General features: G+C 34.3%; 2 protein-coding genes across 4 annotated transcripts; both read right to left on the reverse strand.

Annotated features, from left to right (window-relative positions):
* Positions 1-9,537: 9,537 nt before the first annotated feature.
* Positions 9,538-13,085, reverse strand: LOC115974852 (chorismate mutase 2-like). Of its 3 annotated transcripts, none has more exons than XM_031095393.1 (6): positions 13,001-13,085; positions 12,497-12,695; positions 10,861-10,947; positions 10,637-10,780; positions 10,297-10,389; positions 9,538-9,973 (listed from the first exon to the last, which is right to left on the reverse strand). In XM_031095393.1, exons 2-6 carry the CDS (start codon positions 12,692-12,694, stop codon positions 9,743-9,745), a joined length of 753 nt encoding a protein of 250 aa, XP_030951253.1. In that variant the 5' UTR covers position 12,695; positions 13,001-13,085; the 3' UTR covers positions 9,538-9,742. The 3 variants fall into 3 exon arrangements, with proteins under 3 accessions (XP_030951253.1, XP_030951254.1, XP_030951252.1); XM_031095394.1 differs by having other exon boundaries at positions 13,006-13,079; XM_031095392.1 differs by lacking the exon at positions 13,001-13,085 and having other exon boundaries at positions 12,497-12,994.
* Positions 13,086-17,056: 3,971 nt separating this feature from the next.
* LOC115974851 (protein POLAR LOCALIZATION DURING ASYMMETRIC DIVISION AND REDISTRIBUTION-like) lies at positions 17,057-21,009 on the reverse strand. Its single transcript, XM_031095391.1, has 3 exons — positions 20,525-21,009; positions 18,965-19,422; positions 17,057-17,834 (listed from the first exon to the last, which is right to left on the reverse strand). The coding sequence occupies exons 1-3, from the start codon at positions 20,838-20,840 to the stop codon at positions 17,463-17,465; spliced, it is 1,146 nt and encodes a 381-aa protein (XP_030951251.1). The 5' UTR covers positions 20,841-21,009; the 3' UTR covers positions 17,057-17,462.
* Between the last annotated feature and the right edge of the window lie 1,207 nt (positions 21,010-22,216).

Here is a 22,216-nt window from a genome sequence, read left to right on the forward strand (position 1 = left end):
GAGAGAGAGAGAGAGAGAGAGAGAGAGAGAGAGAAATAACCTTCTTACATGGAAATTTATAGTAAGAGAATGTAAATAAGAAGAGCCAAAATAACAAAAGATAAATGGATAAGGGAAGAGTGACATTAAAGTAGAGAGTACTATGAAGATGAAAAGGCATAAATAAAGAGGAAATGTAGGAGAAGTGTAACAATCCGTTGGAAAATTAATAAGAGGAAAAAATGTTAAAAATAAGGGAGAGAATGTTGGAAATAAGTGAATGATGTGACATAATGTAAGAGTGTAAAAATTAATTGCTACTCTTCAATTTTTAGATAAGTATAGATAGATACGGATATAGATATAAACTAATTATTAACCGTGCTTTGCACAATTTATTTTATTTTTTATTAAATTTCTTTTAATTTATAAATGTGTAAATATTAGAAGTAAAAACGTTTGAAGAAAAAATATTATTTATTATCATATAGATAATTTTTTTTTTGGGTGGTAGCCTCTTTTAATTCATTACTAAATTAGATTATATATATATATATATGTGTGTGTGTGTGTGTGTTAAATATATATATATATATATATATATGAGTTGTATATATTAAATTGTATGTTGCTTCTTGCCTACAATTATTTAGTGCATTTTTATTTTTTTGATAAGATAGTGCGTTTAAGATCATGTTAGCAATATCTGATTGTTTCTTCCACTCAATAGTATAATGTCATGTTGCCAATTAATTGAGTCAGATGTTTATCATAATCAAGATATGTCAACAGCCACTATTAGGGAGCATTAACATTTTTTCTTTCTATTGTGGATCAGTTCCTTTTCAAGTCATGCAAATCAACTTGAGTATGGGGCCAGGAGAAATGACTTTTCTTCATGAAAGTCTCTCTGTTGTGTAGAGAAGTGGGTGTTTCCTCCTTCTTTTCAACAGTAGAAATTATTTGTCCCTTCCACACGAAGGAGAGTTTTGTTTTGGGTTTGTCTTGTTTGTTATTTTGTCTCTCTATGGATATCAAGCGTATCCGTAGAGCTTGTGGGGTTTATTTGTTGTGGGGCCGGGGAAACATTTTTCTTTTTGAGATGAGTCTACTACACTGGAGAGTGATTACGCTGGAGAGTGGAGCTAAGAGTTGGGTTCGTTTCAAGTATGAGAGTCTTCCAAACCTTTGCTTTTGCTTTTGGTGCGGGCGGCTTGATCATAGTGATAAAAATTGTGAATTGTAGTTACAAAGCAAAGGCTCTCTTACACCGGATCAACAACAATTCAATTCTAACCTGAAGGCAGCCCTCTCATGCCTCTGACCATGTACCTATAATTCTACACATTAAGAAAGCTAATAAGATGTGTCCAAGATTTTCAAGAAGTTTTAAATTCGAGGAGGCGTGGCTTTTATGGGAGGATTGTGAGCAAGTGATCCAAGATGCATGGAATAAGGAAGCAAGGGCAGATTCGGGTTTGGCAAGAATAAAGGAGAAAATAGTAACATGTGGGGGAGATTTGCATGCTTGGGGTTCTTCTAGAACTCACCCTGACGTGGACAAAATAAAAAGACTCCAAGCTAAGGTGGAGGCACTTGGAAAGGGAGAGTTGACTAAAGATAGCAAAATGGCTCTTTTGGGAGCAAGCAAAGAGCTGGATGATCTCTTGTTAAAACAAGAAATCTATTGGGCGCAACGTTCAAGAATTTCTTGGTTGAAACATGGAGATAAGAATATGAAGTTTTTTCATTCTAAAGCATCACAGAGAAAGAGAAGGAACTTTATTGAGGGGATTAGGGACCAAGCAAACAACTGGGTGACGGAGAATGATGAGATTGTAGAAGTAGCGGTGAACTATTTTGAGAACATTTTCAAAGCAGGTGACTGTGACCGGATGGAGGAATGTCTTGAGGCTATTCATCACAGAATTACTCCTGAGATGCAGTATATCTTGTCCAGTGACTTTAGTCTGGAGGAAATAAAAGCAGCGGTGTTCCAAATGGGACCAACAAAGGCTCCTGGACCAGACAGTATGAATGCTTTATTTTATCAAAAATTCTGGCATGTGGTTGGTGATGATGTGATGAATGCGGTGTTAGATTTTCTAAATAATGGGGTTATGTCACCTGATGTTAATGTTACTCAAATTGTCCTCATCCCAAAAATCAAATCCCCGGAAAAAATGTCAAATTTTAGACCAATCAGCTTGTGCAATGTTATTTACAAAACAATTTCAAAGGTTTTGACAAACAGGCTGAAGCAAATACTCCCCCAATTGATTTCTCCTACTCAAAGTGCCTTTGTACCTGGGCGACTTATTACAGATAATATTTTAGTTGCCTATGAACAATTACATGCCATGCATTCCCGTAAAAAAGGAAAAACTGGCTCTTTTGCCTTGAAGCTGGATGTCAGTAAAGCGTATGATAGGGTGGAGTGGGCCTTTCTAAAAGGGATTATGACAAAGTTGGGTTTTTCCAGGTTTTGGATTGACCGGGTAATATGTTGTATCTCCACGCCTTCTTTCTCTGTTTGTATTAATGGTAAATCTTATGGAAATATTAAACCCTCTAGGGGGCTCCGTCAAGGAGACCCGTTGTCCCCTTATTTGTTTCTTCTATGTGCAGAAGGATTTACTTCTTTACTGACAAATGCTGAATTGGAAGATAGGCTTCATGGTGTTAAAATTTGCAGGAGAGCTCCTAGCATTTCTCACCTTCTCTTTGCAGATGACTCATTGCTTTTTGGCCGTACTACTAGAGAAGAAGTTAAAGTGATTATGGAGATATTGAAGCTGTATGAATCGGCATCTGGACAATGCATCAACCTCGAAAAATCATCGGTGTATTTCAGTAGCAATACAGAGGCAAGGCAAAGGGATTGGATTAAAAGCACATTGGAGGTTAAGGAGGTGGATAGATTCGAGTCATATTTGGGTCTACCTACATTAGTTGGGCGCTCAAAGTACCAAACTTTTTCCTTCCTCAAGGATAGAGTTTGGAAAAAATTACAAGGTTGGAAGGGCAAGTTATTGTCTAAAGCAGGAAAGGAAGTGCTCATTAAAGCAATTGCACAATCCGTACCTACTTACACAATGGGGGTGTTTCAGTTACCAGTGAAGTTGTGTAATGAGCTAAATGCCATGTGTGCAAGATTCTGGTGAGGACAAGTGGGCAATGAGAGGAAAATTCATTAGCGGAGTTGGGATCTGTTGTCCAAACCAAAAAGGAGGGAGGGATGGGCTTTAGAGATATCCGGAGTTTCAACCTTGCAATGTTAGCTAAACAAGGATGGAGGTTAATGCAGGATACTAATTCATTAATGTATGGGTGCTTCAAGGCGAAATACTTTCCTAGATGTAATTTCTTGGAAGCGGGAGTGTCTCCTAACAGCTCCTATGTTTGGAGAAGCATTATGGCTGCTCAAGAAATTTTAAGAAAAGGGAGCTGCTGGAGAGTGGGAGATGGGTCGGCAATTCGGGTTAATCGGGACAAATGGATTCCCAATCATCCAACCAACATGGTGATTCACCCATCACAAGATGATGAGTGGGAGTGGAGGGTGGTGGAGTTGATCGATTGGACAACTCGGACTTGGGACAGACAATTGGTGGAAATGAAATTCCATCCTGAAGATGCTGAAGCAATTCTTCAAATACCACTGAGTAGGAGATTGGGTACAGACAAGCTGTTTTGGTTACACAACAGGGAAGGAAGGTATAAGGTAAAATCTGGATATCACTTAGCGAAACAGCTGGAACGAGAAGCGGAATCTCAAGAGGAGTGTTCTAAAGGGGTGGAGGTCAATCCGGTGTGGTGCAAGTTGTGGAAACTCAAACTTCCCAACAAGATTAAAATTTTTGCGTGGAGGGCTTGTCATAATATCCTCCCTACCAGTGAAAATCTTGTTCGGAGGCGAGTGATTGATGATAGCACTTGTGAGTTGTGTCAAAGAGAGATGGAATCGGTTCTACATGTGTTATGGGAATGCAATGTGGCGGTGCACGTATGGGCAGGGAGTTTGAAGAGAATTCAGAAGTGTGGAGGAAGTTATAATAGTTTTATGCAGCTTGTGGAGATGTTGTTTTACAGACTGCCTTTGGAGGAAGTGGAGCTGTTTGTGGTGCAAGCCTGGCTATTGTGGACACAGCGAAACAAGGTCAAAACGGGAGGCATGATTCAAGACCCGAATCAACTGGTGAAGCGGGCCTCTGTTTTTTTGGAGGAATACAAAGCATCACAGGAACACCTTGCTGTTCCGGTCGTGGCAGAGAGGAGCTCGAGATGGGTGCCGCCTTCTGAAAACCGGTTCAAACTCAACTTTGATGCAGCCATTTTCCAGGAAATCCAGGCGTCGGGCTTCTGGGCCATAATCCGGAACGAGAGGGGCGAAGTTATGGCGTCTTTCTCAGCTAGAGGACCTTCCGTTGTAGACAGTGAGGAGGCTGAACTCCTTGCATGTAGAAGAGCACTAGAGTTTGCAATAGACACGGGGTTAACGGATATTGTGGTGGAGGGAGACAACTCGGTGGTCATGAAGGATTTATTGAGTTCGCGGACTGAGTTTTCTCGATTGGGACATTTTTATGAGGACGTGAAGGGGTTGGCAGCAAGGATGACTAATTTGACAGTGAGTTGTGTTCATCGCACAGCTAACTCTGTAGCGCATTCCCTTGCCCGATTTGCAAAGAATATTGATGATGTAATTGTATGGATGGAGGACTCCCCTCCAGTGGCTATAGAAGCTCTGTACTTTGACATTTCTTGAGTTTTAATAAAAGTTGGAGTTGGTTTCAAAAAAAAAAAAAACTTGAAGGCAGCCCCATACACGTCAACTGGTAGGGATGTCATCGTGGTGCCTGGCTTTTATGAGAACAAATCTCCTTTCACGCAGAAAGCTTGCCAAACGGCAAGGATGAGGGCTGAGGCTACAGTGGCGAAAACGGTGGCTAGCCGACCGGAGATGGCTCAGGCAAATATGGAAATTGAAGTGAGTGAATGCATTATTGCCAATGAAGTGTTGGTTACAAAAGAGGGGGGAGTTGGTGATACATTATAGCCGAGTATGTTTGAGGGTTTAACTTCAACAGCTGTTGCCAATAAGTTTGTGGAAGCAAGTCATGTTGATTGCGAGATAAAGAAGGAAAAGGAGTTAAGTTCGAAGGCAGGCAATAAGGAGAATTTATTTGATATTCAAATAAAGGAGATAGATACAGAATTGGCAAAGTTTGATGAGGATCCGGATTTTATGGGGTGCACTTTAAAGCAATCCCAACGGCAAGTGTTTAATATGGTCAATATTCCAGACAAGGAAAAAAGCTCAACAACAACAATGAAGGGTAATGAGTTGGATAAGTCCAATCAGCCTCCACACCGTGCCATTTGGAAACCACCTCCATGGCCGATCTTGAAAGCGAACTCTAATGATGCTAATTTTCGGGAACAAAATTTTTTGGGTGTTGTTTTGGATATGGGTGGTGGATTAGTGTTGTTTTAGAAATCGACTATTGACGAAATTGTGGAGGGTTCGGGCACATATTATATCGATACAATGTTTCAAGAAGAAGATAGGGCAGGGATTGGAATGATCATCTGAGATTGCCAAGGAAAAGGCTTGGAACACATGGTCGGAATCATCCCTCTCCCCCTAACTATCATAGGGCTTGAAACTTTGGCTATATCGAAGGCTTTACAGTTTGATGCTGATCTGAGTTTGAAAGATGTCATCCCAGAGGGAGATTCAAAGATTGCTATGAACGCTTTGAATGCAGATTCACATTCTTTAGATTCCTTTGGTTTACTTAGTCGAGATGTTAAATGTTTTGCAAGTCTATTTCATTGCATTAGGTTTTCACATGTGCATAGAGAAGGAAATAGTGTAGCTCACAACCTAGTTCGACATGCACGACATGTCACTAGTTTTCAAGTGTGGATGGAAGATGTCCCATCGTACACCATTGCTACTTATTAGGTAGATTTGCCTACTATTTAATAAAATTCAAAGTCTTGATTCTCAAAAAAAATAAAAAATAAAAAATAAAAAATAAAAAATAAAAAATAAAAAAATAAAAAAAGAGGAAAGAAAGATATGTCAACATCCTTATTAGTTTCAACACTTTTCTTGTTAAATTGTGGACAACATCTTTATCAATTCTTTATTATTATTATCTTTTCCTTATCAATTCTTTATTATTATTATGGTTTTTTTTAGGAAAATACTTTCTAAAAGATTTAGTGTTGATTAGATTGATAAGTTTGGATTAATTTGAAGATTTGTTTCTATGAATGGTAAGTATATGCTCTTCAATAATCAAATAAGTTTAGCAACGCGATTAGGACCATCCATTGTGCCTTTCATCCAAGTTATGTGTAGCTTTTGTTTGATTAAATGTAATTTCATGGTTTACATTAATTTGATTTTTCTTTTCTTCCATAATATTGTGAATGTTGTGATGGTGTATTTCTTTTTACTTTTATTTCGGATAGTATACTTAGGATTTGTTTGCCACATGACATTATAGTATTGAGTGTGTGAAAATCTCCCCTTCCTACACGTGTCATTAGATTTGGCACTTTCTTGCTAGCTAAATTGGACAACATCTTCATCAATTATTTTTTATTATTAGGACAAAATTTAGCTACAAATTTGGTTGTAGTCTTAGGCCACAACCTTACTCAATAAAATAAAAATTACTATATATTTTGAAAATCTAACTGTTGAATTGTATGTTCTTTACTCTCTTAGTACACATGTCAAATTTTGTGTCAATCGAATATTATTTACTATATGATCTATAAACTTATATTTTATGCATAATTTTAAATTACAAAAACTTGCAATTTAAACAATTTATTGATGACATAACTATTAATTTTTAATTTTCTAGAAATTTTGCAAGCATGGAGGTTATAAGAAAAAGATGTAACCCATTGGTAAATTTTGTCAAAATTCACCTCCAATAAAAAGATATTGAGTAAGGTTGTAACCTTAATCTACAACAAATTTTGTAGCTAAACTTTGTCCTTATTATTATGTACTTCCTCATCAATTCTTTGTTATTACTATCCTTTTTTTATTATAAAAATACATTCTAAAAGATTTAGTGTTTGATTGGATTAATAAGTTTGGTTTAATTTGAAGATTTAAAAAAAAAAAAAAATTATCAAGGGCAGCTATATGCTCTTCAACCATCAAGGACGTTTAGCAACATGATGGTCCCAAGCCATTAGGAACCATCCATTGTGTCTTTCATGCAATTTATGTGTACATTTTGTTTGATTAAATGTAATTTTTATAAAATTAAATTGATTTGAATTTTCTTTTCCTCCATAATATTGTGAATGTTGTGATGTGGTGCATTTTTATTATTTTTATTGGGATGGTATAATTAAAATTAATTTGCACACATGAAATTAAAACACTGAGGGTCCGTTTGGATACCGCTTATTTTGCTGAAACTAAAAATTAAAAATTGAAAATAATAAAAAAAAAAGTTATTGTTCACACGCGGATTACTGTTCATTTGCTTGTTTGCACTATTCATGTCTCATGGCCATGAACAGTGCAAGAGGCGTTGGTCCTTAAAAAAAAAAAAAGCAAACGCAGCCAAATAATCTGAATCCAAACACTCACTGAGTGGCAGAAATCTCCTCTCCAATTGTAGCTATTGAATTAAAAGATAAAAATAAATAATAAATAAATAATTTGATCACTAGATATTACTGATGTGATCTTCCAGGTATGTAGAATAATTTCTTGCAATCTTGTATTCATTCTATAACAATAGTTAGTGCACTATACTCATTTGTAATGCATCATTTTTAATATTTGTTTTCTACAATTTGTAGACATGTAGATCACTAGGGCAAAATTGACACTAACTAATTCAACCATGGTGTTTTCTATATTGGTGTTATATCTACACTTTGTAGTTATATAAAAAGTGATTTGAAATAAAAATAGAATAATTTTTTTGAATTTACCTTATGGATATTGGCATTAATCTAAAAATCATAAATATAAAACTAGAAGGAGAGCTTCTATTGGCACATAACTATATAATTCTCTGAACTTATCATGTGATGACAGGCATGCCTTATGCAATTTGGATCTGTAAAATTACAAAAATATGTTATAGGGAAGAATAATTTTAAAATTTCATTTAAACAAAGAAGAATAATTTGAATCTATATCATGATTGATTAGATAAAGAAGATAGTTAAAAACTTCTTTGTTGATAGCAAATGGATTTTTTTTTTTTTTTTTTAATTTTGGAGAGAAAATGGAGTTTCGTTAAGAATAATTCACCATAAAAAAGTTAAGAATATTTAAAAAATGGTATTAATTGGTATGCAAATTTTAGTTGTCACAGCTACACATAAATCACGCTCTTTTGGAAGCACAGGACTTATAGGAAAGGAATGGTATAAGGCATGTCAAGACTTATGTGATACCTAAAAGAAAATGAGGAAGAAGAAAAGTTTTCCTAGTTTAATTTCATGCAATTTTTGAATGTGTATTATTCTTCTCATTTGTCATCATTACACCTTTTTCAATTTATATCCCACACTGTTACAATCCACAAGCCGAAAAGCCAGACAGATACTGTAACTCATCATCAAACACCCAAGTATAATTACTCATGCATAATGGCTTGATCAAAATCTCACTCAAAACCTGTTGTTTACAATATTTGATGCTTAGGAAGTTTCTGAATTATGTCAGGAACCAAATCGTGAAGGCCCTGGAACATGCTGCGAAATAAGTCGTGCAGTGTCTTTCCACCAAGAAACCTCTATTTCTTTTTCATGAAGATTGTGTATGGTACATTCTAGAGCAGCTTCTAGCTCTTCTACTCTACCTGTTCTTGCTCCCTTGTTTCCAGTAGTTCATGCAACCTTCTCTCGAGTTCTGTGGGTGGAACTCCATATTCCATTTCAGTACCTCCATTTTGAGGGTCAATTACTTACCCAAAACTCAAACTGTGGCTTCTGACAGAAGCAGTTTCCTGAGCAGTCACTTGTTAGTTTTAGTCTACAGATATTAAGAAAGTGTAACAGAGATGACCCAAACCTCATTTGTTCCATTGTCTTTGGGTCATTTCTTCTCAAGCCGTTTAATCCATCTGGACCAAAACCTTTGTATTAAGCCCTATATTTCACTCCATGCCTTACCCTCCTCAGGTAGTAAATTGTGTTGATAGTTTATATAGATCAACTTTTGAGGCAACAAGGTGTTTCAAAACCTTTCTTTTTTCTCCAATTGTGTGTAAATATGTAAATTGTCATGGTCTTAACAACAACGTCTTCATGTACCAATATAATGTTGAATAAGTACAGCAATACAACTTTTTCACAACTTGTTGAATTAAAAAATTATGAGTAGCTGATAACAAAAGTGGTGTTAGTGGAAAGTATATGAAATTATCCACCACTCACAACTTTTCATCTCAACAAGTTACGGAAAAAGTTATGTCTACGACATATTATATAAATTATTTTTTTAGGATTGTAAGCTTCACTACCTTCATTTCTTTATCAATAATGCATGCATATATATACATCGATATCTCTATATATCCAATCATGGATACATGTTCATGTAGACGAACTTTCTTCATTAAATGCAGATTTATTTGCTAGCTTTTAAAATGATACTCAATTCAAAATCATCTTTCTTGAATAAGCAATTATGTGATCATAAGAAAAATTCAATCCTTTGAAACTCCATCACATTATTGGATGATTCATAAAGGAAACGGCTTCAATCAAGGCGTCTTAGTAGGTACTCAACTTGGACAAGTTTAGTGAGAGGCATTATCCAATCCCCATAGAGGCGAGAAACTACTGTTGGATCAACCTTGTACTTTCCCTTGTTGTCATCATTATTCAGAGTCACTTCTTGTCCAAACACCATGGCCTTCTTTGCAACCCTCTTCTTCACTGCCTCTTCTACACTCGCAAATGTCAACAATTTCATCAGAGCATCTCTGTCCTGAAAAAACCAACACATTATTGAAGTAAATGCATGACCTTTACTTTTTTTCTTCAAGAAGTAGCACCTAAACAATTTAGGAAGTTAAAATATGCTTAATATAGAAATCAATCCATATGTTCTCATTTTTCTCAAATTCCTGTCATGGTGTCATTGAACTCATAATCATAATAAATAAAAATCCAACAAAATATTGTCATAGTGATTCTAATTAATTGCTTAGGAGTTAAGAATCACTGGTTCTTCAATCTGCTGATCACAACAAGGCAAATATTCTAGCAAAACCTTATTTACTATAGTCCTTAATGATGCACCCTTAATACCTTAGCACGAATTGCAGGCTCATATTCTTTGGGGGATTCCCTGAATTTTACCTCGGCTACTAACTTTCCATAATGAATTCTTCTGGAGAGGGCCTGCACGGAATATTTTGTATTTTTCATTGTCAAAACCTCAAAATATGGCTTATGACAGTAATCAATAATTTTCCTTCTCAAAGAATATTTTTATATAAAAAAATAAAATAAAATAAAAAACAACAACAACGACAACAACAACAACAACAACAAATGACTTTGCACAAGAATCCAAATGATCATCAGCAGCCAGGAAATTTTAAAAACAGCATAGCAGAACACTGAACAAGTTCACATGCACCTTTACCTGTAAACACACAAGGTCGCTAGCTGCAGTTGATGCATAATTGCCATCATCACCCGGTGCAGCAAACAGCTGAAGAAGTTTCTTAAAATACATATCCCATATGTCCTTGTTTATGTTAATCGAAGCAGCTGGAGGATGCAAAATCTAGATTTGGAATTAGATGAAAACTAATGGACCATTTCAAAATTAAAAAGCAAAACAAGAGTTTTGCAGCATATGAATACCTCTGTAAAGTTGTAAGGCGGCACCACTGAGGGCGGAAGATTATCTGGAAAGAAGGGATGCTCTTCAGGGTTTGCATATCTTCCAGCCTGTAACATTCCAGGTCATTTTATTAATAAAACTGAAGTAGGAAGTACCCACACAACCCAAACCAAAGAATTCTGTCAACTGAGTCTCATTACTGTGGTTTTACTAAGTTTGCATAATCGCATTTGGCATTCACACTAAACAAGAAAGTAGACATATCAAGGATACAAGTAACTTAGTAGATAGAAAGCTGGAACAAACGAAATTACATACAGTAAAGCAACTTATCTCAGTGCTAAAGTTTCAGATTCTGCATTGAAAATAAACTTGGCTTGGTTGCCCTTTGTCAGATATGTTTAACAGAGTGAAGAGTCAGTGTAGCGTACTAATGACAACAATGTTTATGTTTTCTAATTAAAATTAGCCAATTATGGTTTTGCAGATATTGATAATCATGTAAAGGCTTTAGCCAATGACAATATCACAGAAAACTTGATGTCGTTTTGATACAATTCTACCAAAAATCAAAGAGTACAAAGTACAAACCCAAAAGTTCCAATAGTCTGTCTGGTCAGCCTGCCATTATGATGATGTTCAACATGAAGTGTGAAGCAACATAGTTCATCTTCTCCAAGAGCCTTGTAGCTAAATGGCATGACCTGGTTCTCTTTATGATGAGAACCTGGGCTCAAATCCCCCCAACCCCATATGTTGTAAGCAAAAAAAAAAAAAGGGTCACCCTTGGAGATCTTTCATATTGTTGGTTCTCCAAATTTTTAGTGTGTCCCTAAGTTGATTACATTCATGGAAGCAAGAAATAACTACCTTGGCCACCAAAAACTCTTAACTCCTTCCTAGACTCTGTGAAATGCGATGATCAATTTTAAGTAGAGAAATGTTACCATATTGAAATCTCTTGCTACTAGTCTAGTCAAGCATTGGGATGCAGAGGCTCGATTAGGCATTGTACACAATGTTTGAACAACATTGTAATTTAGATAGTTTGCACACTTCATTCAATTAACACACCACTATCTTTCCCATAGAATAAAATCATAAAAACATATAAAGAACTATACATCTAGGGAGACCAAAAATAAGGGAAACATAATTATCACTAGACCTTTATTCACATGGTACTTGGGAATAGTAGGGAAAAAATGGAAATAGCACCACCTAAAATAAATGGTGAATACAAGTCCTAGGCTAATATTATTATGAAACTGATATAACAAATATTATTAGTAATAAGATCATTATATAACAAATATAATTTTGTTTTGTACTTTGCTATAATAATAATATTATTATTATTAAATTAAATAACTACCAAAATCATTTTGTTTGGTACAGGCCACAGCATAAGATAATAACAAAGACGAGCGAGTTCTCCCACATGGCCCACACACAATGTGGACCGTCCTATTGACACGATACCACAAGCCCAACTTCAAATTTTTGCGGACAATACAATGCGTAGCAAAACAAAACAAAACAAAACAAAGACAATGATAAGGAAATAAAAACAAAATTGCACCAGAAGTCGAAGACCAAGAAAAATTAAATTATTTGCTTTGAAATATTAAATATATATTTTTGAATAGCACATACCTTAGCTTGAAGGGCCTCTGTTTCCTTAACAACAAAGTGAACCAAAGAACCAGAAAAGGTTGGAGTGGAAACGTAAGATTCATTATAGGTAGGAGAATTGCTGGGAAAACGAGCCCTCTCTATGAGACTGAAAATGATGGTGTCTTCTTGTCTTATCAAAGACTGTCTCACCGATTCAAGCGTTACACCATTCGCCATGCTGTTTCTAACATTATGGGACCATACCACAAAACAAACAATGAATAATAGGATGGACATGTTTATACGTTAGCAAGAAGAAAAGGAATGAGATGAGGCCAAGATTATTATTGGGACTCGGTATATATTGTAACTGTAATAATGTTCAATAAAAAGGGCACCCTGTAGTTGCCATATATAGAGGTCAAATCTTATTAATTAGTCAAGCATTTTGCTGTATAGTTGGTTAGTAAATATGGTAAATAGAAAATGGAAAAAGTCAAATAAAACATGAATGAAATGGAGAAGGAAATTCTACGTACTTACCTTACCTTTGGAGTTTGGTGGGGACTTGTGGTGGCGGAGGAGTCAGGGAGGGTAGGAGGTGATGTAAGAAAACGCAGGAAAAGAGCTTTGTGGATGGAAGGATGGAATGGTGGTTGACTGTTCTTATTATATGCGGATTTTGCGTGTGCACGAGCAAGGCGTGAGGAGTGAGGAGGACCCACGCGGCGGCCACGCACTTCTTTATTTCCACCTCCGGGTGTAAATGAAACAAGCCCAACCTCGAGCTCCATCCGAGAAAAAGATTGTCCGCGTTAGTAAATAAATTAATCTTAAACCTAAGTTTAAACTCTATTATTAAACAAGCTTAGCTTAATCATAATAATTTGTTCTTGAACAAGCTCATGAATATGTGGCCCGGTTTAAGTGTGTGTGTGTGTATATATATATATGAGAAATGTTACATGTACAATATTTTCAAAATAATTTTTTTATTTTTTATTTTAAAGAGTTTTAACGTATAACGTCCGCTCTTAATAATAGTTTTTTATCATCAGGTTAAGGCACCAATCAGTTTTTGGTATATGTAAGAATTAAAACTCAGATCTCTTATACAACCATCAGAGACTTTGTTCGGTGAGCTATCTGAAACCCTTTGTTTTTCACAATAAATCCTAGTTGACAAGTTGTTAAAGGTTTTTTATTTGAATCCACCTGCTATATAGGATTTAATTTTGTAAATTTATAAATAGGTTGTTGATATGATATCAAAATATATATATATATATATATATATATATATATATATATATTTGTTTATTAATAATATAACCAATTTATTTATTGTGAAAATTCATTGATTTTTGAAAATGTAAACAATTTTAGTCATGATTTTAATATATATGTGAAAAAATAATTTTTTTTAAATAATAAGGAAAAAGAATAAGTTAATCAAGTAACTCATGAACAAAATAGAATTTGTTCGACAAGAAAATGAAGCTCAAACATGTAATTTTGTTTGATAATGAGCTAAGGCTCGACTCATACTCTGTTTGGTTGGTTTTTGATTTTGAGGGAAATGAATGCAAGTAGGACGGGGAATATTGAGGACTGATGCTCTGTTTTTTTCAATATTAACAATTTTTGGAAAAAGAATTATTTTTCTAATAATTTTTTTGAAAACTATCTTATTTTTCTATGTTTGGTAACAATCCTAAAATGAGTTGAAAATTTATCTATTGACTTTCCTTATTTAACTTTGTGCAAGATAGAGTTGTTTTCTAGGAAATTTTAGCTAAAAACAATTCTATCTCATGCTAGGCTAAGTAAGGAAAGTAAAAAAAATAAATAAATAAAAAACTATCTTTTAAATTCCCTTAATTTGACATGAGATAGGATTGTTTTGAGCTAAATTTTTTTGCAAAATAACTCTATCTCTCACAAACCTAAATAAGGACAGTAATTAATAGTTTTTCAACTCATTTTAAGATTACTACCAATCATAGAAAAATGAGATAGTTTTCTAAAAAATGATTTTTGAAAAATAATTCATTTATAGAAATTGTTAATATGGAAACAAACAAAGAATTAGTCCTCAATATTCCCCATCCCAGTTGCATTATTTCCCAATGTGGTTTGGTTGGTTTTCTTATATATTAAAAAGTTAAATTAAATATATGTTACATGTATATTAAATATTAAATATAACTTATATATTAATAGGTGCGATGTGGGTTTTTGTGGTTTTCTAAAACAAAACCACACCGCACTTATATTTGCGGTATGGTTTTTGCACCTCCACCGTAGTCGGCAGTGTGGTGACCATAAATTTTGATTCGTTTAGGTGCGATCAGAACAGTTTTTTGTACAGTACTAGTAATAATAGATTTTATACTTGTGTTTGACCCTAAAATGTGTTGAGACAACCCTACACTTGACCCTATTTTTGTGGACTGTGGATTTGAGTGATGTTTGAAAAAATATATATTTTTTAAGTTGAATTGAGCTATTTCCATAAATGACACTATTTAGAATTTACAATTTTTTAAAACTTTTTATTTTATATTTAAAATACGCATATGAAAAATCTTCATAGTACTGTGGCCATATTTTGCATGAACTGCATTTAACATGTCAATATTGTAGTTAATATTTCATGATTTTGGCATGAACATAGTTGTATTAGTACAAAAAAAAAAAAAAAAAAACCAATTCAATCAAGGCTAAAATTGCTATAAAAAAACAAATATCAAATTGATGGGTTTCAAAGTAGTATTCAACAAGTTGCACCATTGGGCTATTGGAAGAAACTAATAACTTTTCATTAAACTTCTTACTTTAGATTATCACCTTAACTCAAAAATGTGTTGAGCTGGCCCTACTATTTGGATAAATACTTCAATGATATATGGGATCTAAAACATGATGCTATGTCTTCTATTTAGGTTTTTGTTTCTACAAATTCGATGTTTATTAAGTGGGAAGTCAATTATGAGGAGTCCATTGTATAAGCAAGGGTTCAATGGCAAGCATGGCCTCCTCATGCACTTTGCCAGTGATACTTCTACAAGAAAAAACTCTTAGGAATAGATTGCATAAAAAAATATTTATTTGGCAAAAACTCTGAAGAATAGATTGCATAATGACCTATAAACTGTCACAAAGAAGACTTTGCTAAAGGAAAAGTGAAAATCCTAGATGTATCACAGTCGTTGATATCAAGTGGTAGAACTTAGTTGTTCATCACAAACCTCAAGAGAAGAATTGCCATTTTTTCAATAGTCGGGGGAAAAAAATTCCAAAAATTTCAATAGAGGTTAATGTAATTAACAAAAATTAAATAAAAAATACAATGGTATATGATTGATGCAGGAGGCCGTGCAAAGACATTTATTTTTATTTTATCTATCTTTAAGTTACAAAGCAACTTTGTAATTTAATAATTTTCTAGAATGAGTTGTGCTAATAATCCATTGGGTTTTATTTTAGTTTAATTATTTAGTTGGGCTTAGTAATGAAAGCCCAATGAGTCATAGTCTTCTATTTAAAAAGTTGTAATGTTTTCTATGGATGAAGAAGAATAATAATAAAGTCTTCAATTTTTGAAGAAACTTGTTTGTATGATGCAAACTTCTAGAAGTCTCTTTTTATTATTTTACATTTTTACTATTCAAGAGTTATTGTTCACAACACAAGGACAACGGCCTAAATATGATTTTTCTTGTTCCTTTCATCCCCAAAACCTACTAATTTTTGTCTCCTTTGGAAATGAAATGAAAGTAAACCTTCACCCTAATTATTATCATTGCTACCTCAGATAAAGAAACGAAAGTAAATTCAAATTCAAGGAGTTTATTCAAGATCAATGATACGCTTCAAGAAACCAAGATTCTTCATACTTCAACACTTCAAAATTCGAGGAAGAGTTTTGACCAACCAGTGGAAATGATATAGGAGGCAATGTTAATTTTATTTTATTTATCTTTAGATTTTATGGGCAACTTTGTAATTTAATAATTTTTTGAAATGGACTTTGCTAATAGTCTATTAGGTCTTATTTTAGTTTTATTTTAGTTAGTTATTTAGTTGGGCTTAGTAATAAAGCCTAAGAGTCCAAACCTTCTTCAAGATATCGAATAGCTAAGTCTTCGATTTAAAGAGTTGTAATAGTTTCTATTGAAAAAGAATAATAATAAAGTTTTCAAATTTTGAAGAAGCTTTGAAGCTTGTTTGTGTGATGCAAACTTTATGATGGAGCTTGTTTGTACAGGAGCAGCTGCCCAAATCTAATTTTTCACCTTTATTTCATCCCCAAACCCTACTAATCCTTGTCCCTTTGGAAACTCTATAATCCCTATTATTTTCCAACATTTCCTCCAAACACTAACCCAAATTCCTCAAAATTGAAGCTATACTAGATTTGCCCCCAAGAGTTCTAAATCTGATTGTGTTTGTTCCCCCTGGTCCTACGTCAATGATTATCAATTTAGTAGCTGTACAATAGCACATCTTAAAACCTATGTGACAATCAATCAATTGAATGCATCATTTATCATATGCATAAGAGTAGGATCATTCGAGATGCATAACATAAGTATGAATTAAATGTCTTCATTTTAATTGGCATGCAAATTTTATTTGTAGCAGCTACACATATATCACATTCTTTCAGAAGCACAGGACCTATAGGAAAGAAATGGTACAAGGCATGTCAAGAATTATGTAATACCTAAAAGGAAGAAGAAAAGATTTCCTAGTTCAATTTCACTCTGTTGCAATTCTTGATTGTGTATTATTCTTCTCATTTGTCAGCATTACACCTTTTTACACTTTATATCCCACGCTGTTACAATCCATAAGCCAAAAAGCCAGACAGATACTGTAACTCATCATCAAACACCCAAATATAATTACTCATGCATAATGGCTTGATCAAAATCTTGCTCAAAACCCGTGGTTTACAATTTGCTGCCTACCTCCATAATTAAGAAGTTTCTGAATTATGTCAGGAACTAAATCGTGAAGGCCCTGGAACATGCTGCGAAATAAGTCGTGCAGTGTCTTTCCACCAAGAAACCTCTATTTCTTTTTCACGAAGCTTGTGTATGGTACATTCTAGAGCAGCTTCTAGCTCTTCTACCCGTTCTTGCTGTCTTGCTTCCAGTAGTTCATGCAGCCTTATCTCGAGTTCTGTGGGTGGAACTCCATATTCCATTTCAGTATCTTCTACCCGTTCTTGCTGTCTTGCTTCCAGTAGTTCATGCAGCCCTATCTCGAGTTCTGTGGGTGGAACTCCATATTCCATTTCAGTACCTCCCTTTTGAGGGTCAATTACTTCCCCAAAACTCAAACTGCGGCCTCTGACAGAAGCAGTGTCCTGAGCAGTCACTTGTTAGTTTTAGTCTGTGATATTAAGAAAGTGTAACAGTAAAATTGGGATAGAAGTATAGAACAACATACCAAAGATTCCTCCAGAAGAAAAAATAAAAGGAGGAAGAGGGGGTGTCGCCACAAAGTTGGGGAAGTTGGTCAAAATTTCAAAATTTCTAACAAAAGTAAGTTTTTGTCTTAAAGTTCTTTCCTATTGATCTTACATGATGTGTTTGAACTGCAATCATCAAAGACATTGATTAACTCAAAAAGTGATATTCTCCTGCAGTGATGAATAGTTTGAATAATCTTTTACTAGTGTACGAGAACAAGGATCACAATATTAGCAGGGAATCATCACCTAAACTCTTAAAATACCTCTATTTTTGCAGGAGGCAACTATATAAATTAAAAGACCGAAGAATTGGTTGACAGTTCATGAGGCCATCAACATATATAAAGTCAATGAATTAAAGCTTACAATGAAAATGTCAAGGTGGGAAAGTACAGCTGTTCTACTCAGATGTATGACACAACGTACCAAAACTGAAGGAAGAAATGTACTTGTAAGATACAGGCAAAACATAATAGAAAAAGGAAGACTATGCTACAAGATTTTGGTGATCATCTACAACTGATGTTGAAATAGGTGCAACCAGGTTGATGACCATGCAATAGTTCCGACAACTATCAAAAGGTAAAACCTCTTCTAGTTAATCACTAAGACACTAACCTTGCACTTCCATAAATTCAAAAAAAAAAACACATATCCAACAGGTGCATGTGCTTACACATACAAAATACATGACTTTTTATTATTATTGGTCAGTTACACACACTCCCAATAAGTTCTAAAGTTATGATCTCACTCTCCATATACTCTTAAGGGAGGAAGAAGTGCCATTCGAGCAGAGATAGCTTGATTAAACTGATAAAAACATAAAAAGGAAAATTCTCAAATCAATACTTTGCCCATTTGTGCTCCTCTTTGCTGGTACCAGTCCTGATTTAAGGCCACTCAAGATAACAAAGTTTCTATAATGCAAGCAAATCTCATTGTAATATATCAATTCACTCAGGGACACACGGGCATCAATTACAGATTAAAGAAAGAAACAGAAATGTAATTCCAGGTACCTTTATCCTTTGCTGCTGTGGATGTTTCGTCGAATTTTCTCTATCCAAGTGGATCTGCAGAAGTTCTAACTCAGCTACAAGTTCCGCCTCAAGTTCATCCATTCCTTCTACATGTTCCTCTTTTTGATGATGATTACTAATCAAAAGCTGATCATGTACCATAATGCTTTCTGAATCTTGTAAGACATGTGATGTAGTTTGTGACTGAAGTGAAATTCTGCTGTTAGAGTTTGAACCTTCTTGTATATCAGTGGTGGAATAAGCAATTGTGTCATTTGACTCAAATGGCTTACACAGTACATCCTTCCTTTGTAATTCCACTTTGACATTTTGAAGAAGCATTTCCACTTCTTTTCGCAACTCCACCATCTTAGTAAGTTCATTTTTACTCGCTGCAATGAGATATAGCAAACTACACCCGAGTCCCAAGTTGAACGAAGCATCTTCTCTACACTGTCCTGCATATATTAAAATATTTAAAAGATTTAATTCATTCAACAATAAAGAAACAATAACTGTAAGGAGAAAAACCAAACAGGCACACAGTCACCAGGCCTTTATATGAAATCATGCCCTCTCAACATGAAGAAACCAATGATCAATTAAACTCACATATGGAGAATTATTTCTACAAAAATCGGCTTCACTTATGACATATCTTTTAGTTTGATAATTGATGAACTTGAATGTTCGAATTCAAAATGCAGATTTTGATTGCTATTGTTAGTCTGGTATTACCAAAGGAAGCTCATATGTTTCATTTGCCAAACGGTACTCAAACAGGTAATGTCTGAACTCTATACACGAGAAAGCAAAGATAGTGATGCAATGGCATGGCAGTTCACACATCTTTAGACACCCATGTACTATAGTACAAATGGTCATGAGGCAATCATAATGGCACAATTGCCATTAATCTAGATTTTAATGACACATAAGTAACAAGAACAAGCCACAGAAGCTTTTGGTGTTTTGTTTATTTAAAAACTAGGCAATTTTATTTCTTTAAATTGTAATATTTGGAAAAGCCTCCTGGGCATGAGAATAAACTGTCATTAATCTAGATTTCAGTGACACATACGTAACAAGAAGCCAGATAAGCTTTTGGCGGATGTTTATTTAAAAACTAGGCAATTTTTTTTTCTCTAAATGGTAATATTTGGAAAAACCTCCTAGACATGAGAATAAACTGTGTAGCCCGAATGGGTTAAAAAGATCCTGAATTACCCAATAACTGGTTCTAGCTAGCAAGTGAAGTCAATTGCATATGCATGAGGATTGCTAAACTTAATACTCTTAGTGAAGTTTTCATTCGTCATTAAAAAAAAATAAATAAATAGTAGTAATATTTGGGAAGCAAATTATACAATGTGAGAATTTTAAATACTTGATCACATAACAAAAAGTGAAAGATTAAATTTAAGACTAAGAAAGGCAACCTAAGCATAAAAAGTAAGTTTTTTTATTTTTAAAACAAAAAACCCATTTTGTTCAAAGAAACATCAAATGAAACAATCACAAATTCAATAATCAAAAAACAAAGCAAATAGAAAGCCTCACTTTCGGAAGAAGAAAGCGACGAACCAGGATGGCCCTCGAGACCATCAACCGAACCCCTTGTGCGCAAAGGCTCATTCTCCTTCTCCTCCTCCTCCTCCTCCTCCGTCTTCCTAGGCGGCACCACATTCACAATAGAACTCTCCTTGTTCCGCCGCCACACCGCCGCCAGCCAGCGAGCAACAATCCGGCGAGGCGACCAGCACTCCATGCCTATATCTCTAACAAAATATTCGCCGTCATCATCATCAGCGAGTATGTCTGCAATACGAAGATGTTGGTTCTTGAACTTGTTGTTGTCGTTGATATTAATGTTCATATCTTGGGATTTGGACTGGTGTTTTAATTCGTTGGGTGAGAATTGAATGTGAAAACTGAATGAGAGAAACAGTGACAGATGAGAACATAGGACTAATCAAAGTGTTTTAAATTAGAGAGAGAGAGAGAGAGAGGGAAAAAATTTAATTGGAGGGAAAGAGCGTTTGGTTTGTACTTTGTACAATTCCAATATTTCGATATTTACTGTTGTGTTATGGATTGTTATATTTATTGTGGCCAAACGTGAATCATGAAAAAGCTGACAAGTATATTTACTTTTCAATCCAAAAAATTAAATTCCCTTATCTAGTTTTTAATATTACTAGTAATTATTTGAATGAATCAGATAGTAGCAGTGCTGGGTGCTGACCGACAGCATCTTCATTATTGCTGCTTGCTTGTTTCAAAATAGTGTACTATTTTGAATTTCCAACACTTTCGAATGGAATATGCTTTTTTATTTTTTGGGCAGTTTTTTTTTTTTTTTTGTTTAATAATGTAATTTTTAAAAATTATTTGGTCAAATAGATTATAGAATTGTTTCAAACTCTCAGGCCCTTAAAAGAGTTTTTTTTTTTTTTTTTTTTTTCGGGTTATATATTGAAAATATCTTTTATTTAGTTGAGATTGAGAAGAAAAATTAAGATAGAAAATGATATTTGTCTAAATTTGTTCTCATATTCCTACTATTACATAAAAAATAAATTTAAAGAAAAAAAACAGGAAAAGAAAACTATAACCGTAACATTGTAAACATATGGGAGAAAACAAAACACCTTAAAAATAAATAAATAACCTAAATTAAGCCATTGTTTCTCCTCCATTTTCTCTACGATTTGGGAGAAAACAAACTACGCTAAATTAATGGGCCCGAGTGACAAACAAGGGCACTATTCAAACTTCTCTATATTTTTTCCTCCTATTTTTCATCCTCTAAAATCACCCCATCCAAATGGGTTAGAGCACATCAGTCATTCACTCCAAAAGAAAAGCTTCACATTAGTCGTAATCACTAATGCTAATGCGCATATTTGACATAAAACTCAACTCATGAAGAGTTGTGTACCAAAAAGAGAGTATTTTTCGATATTGGTTTGAAGCTGTGCTATTTGGTCAATAATGTGAACAAAAATGTACTTGCCTTTCGTTAATTAAATTTCAAATGAAATGAGTGAATTTTCTGGAATGTTTTCATTATAAAATATATAAAAAATATATATATAAAAAAAAAAATTTAAAAAAATTGCTTATTTAAGTTTAAAGACTTTTTTTTTTTTGGGTTAATGTTTGATATTTACTGTGAGAGGGTGAAGTCCAAAGATAAAAGATCATCAATTGGGCTCAACTCGAGGAGCAATTGGGCCCAACTATTCATCA

This window comes from Quercus lobata, chromosome 2 (genome assembly GCF_001633185.2).
Source record: "Quercus lobata isolate SW786 chromosome 2, ValleyOak3.0 Primary Assembly, whole genome shotgun sequence".
NCBI classification, from domain to species: Eukaryota; Viridiplantae; Streptophyta; class Magnoliopsida; order Fagales; family Fagaceae; genus Quercus; species Quercus lobata.

Coding starts and splice junctions, on each gene's coding strand:
- LOC115974852 (XM_031095392.1), bottom strand. CDS start 12,754: ATGTCCATCCTATTATTCATTGTTTGTTTTGTGGTATGGTCCCATAAT. Junction 10,781..10,860: donor CGCCTTACAACTTTACAGAG/GTATTCATATGC, acceptor TTCCAAATCTAG/ATTTTGCATCCTCCAGCTGC. Junction 10,390..10,636: donor GCGACCTTGTGTGTTTACAG/GTAAAGGTGCAT, acceptor TATTCCGTGCAG/GCCCTCTCCAGAAGAATTCA.
- LOC115974851 (XM_031095391.1), bottom strand. CDS start 20,840: ATGAACATTAATATCAACGACAACAACAAGTTCAAGAACCAACATCTT. Junction 19,423..20,524: donor GTCGCTTTCTTCTTCCGAAA/GTGAGGCTTTCT, acceptor TAATATATGCAG/GACAGTGTAGAGAAGATGCT. Junction 17,835..18,964: donor CACAGCAGCAAAGGATAAAG/GTACCTGGAATT, acceptor GTGACTGCTCAG/GACACTGCTTCTGTCAGAGG.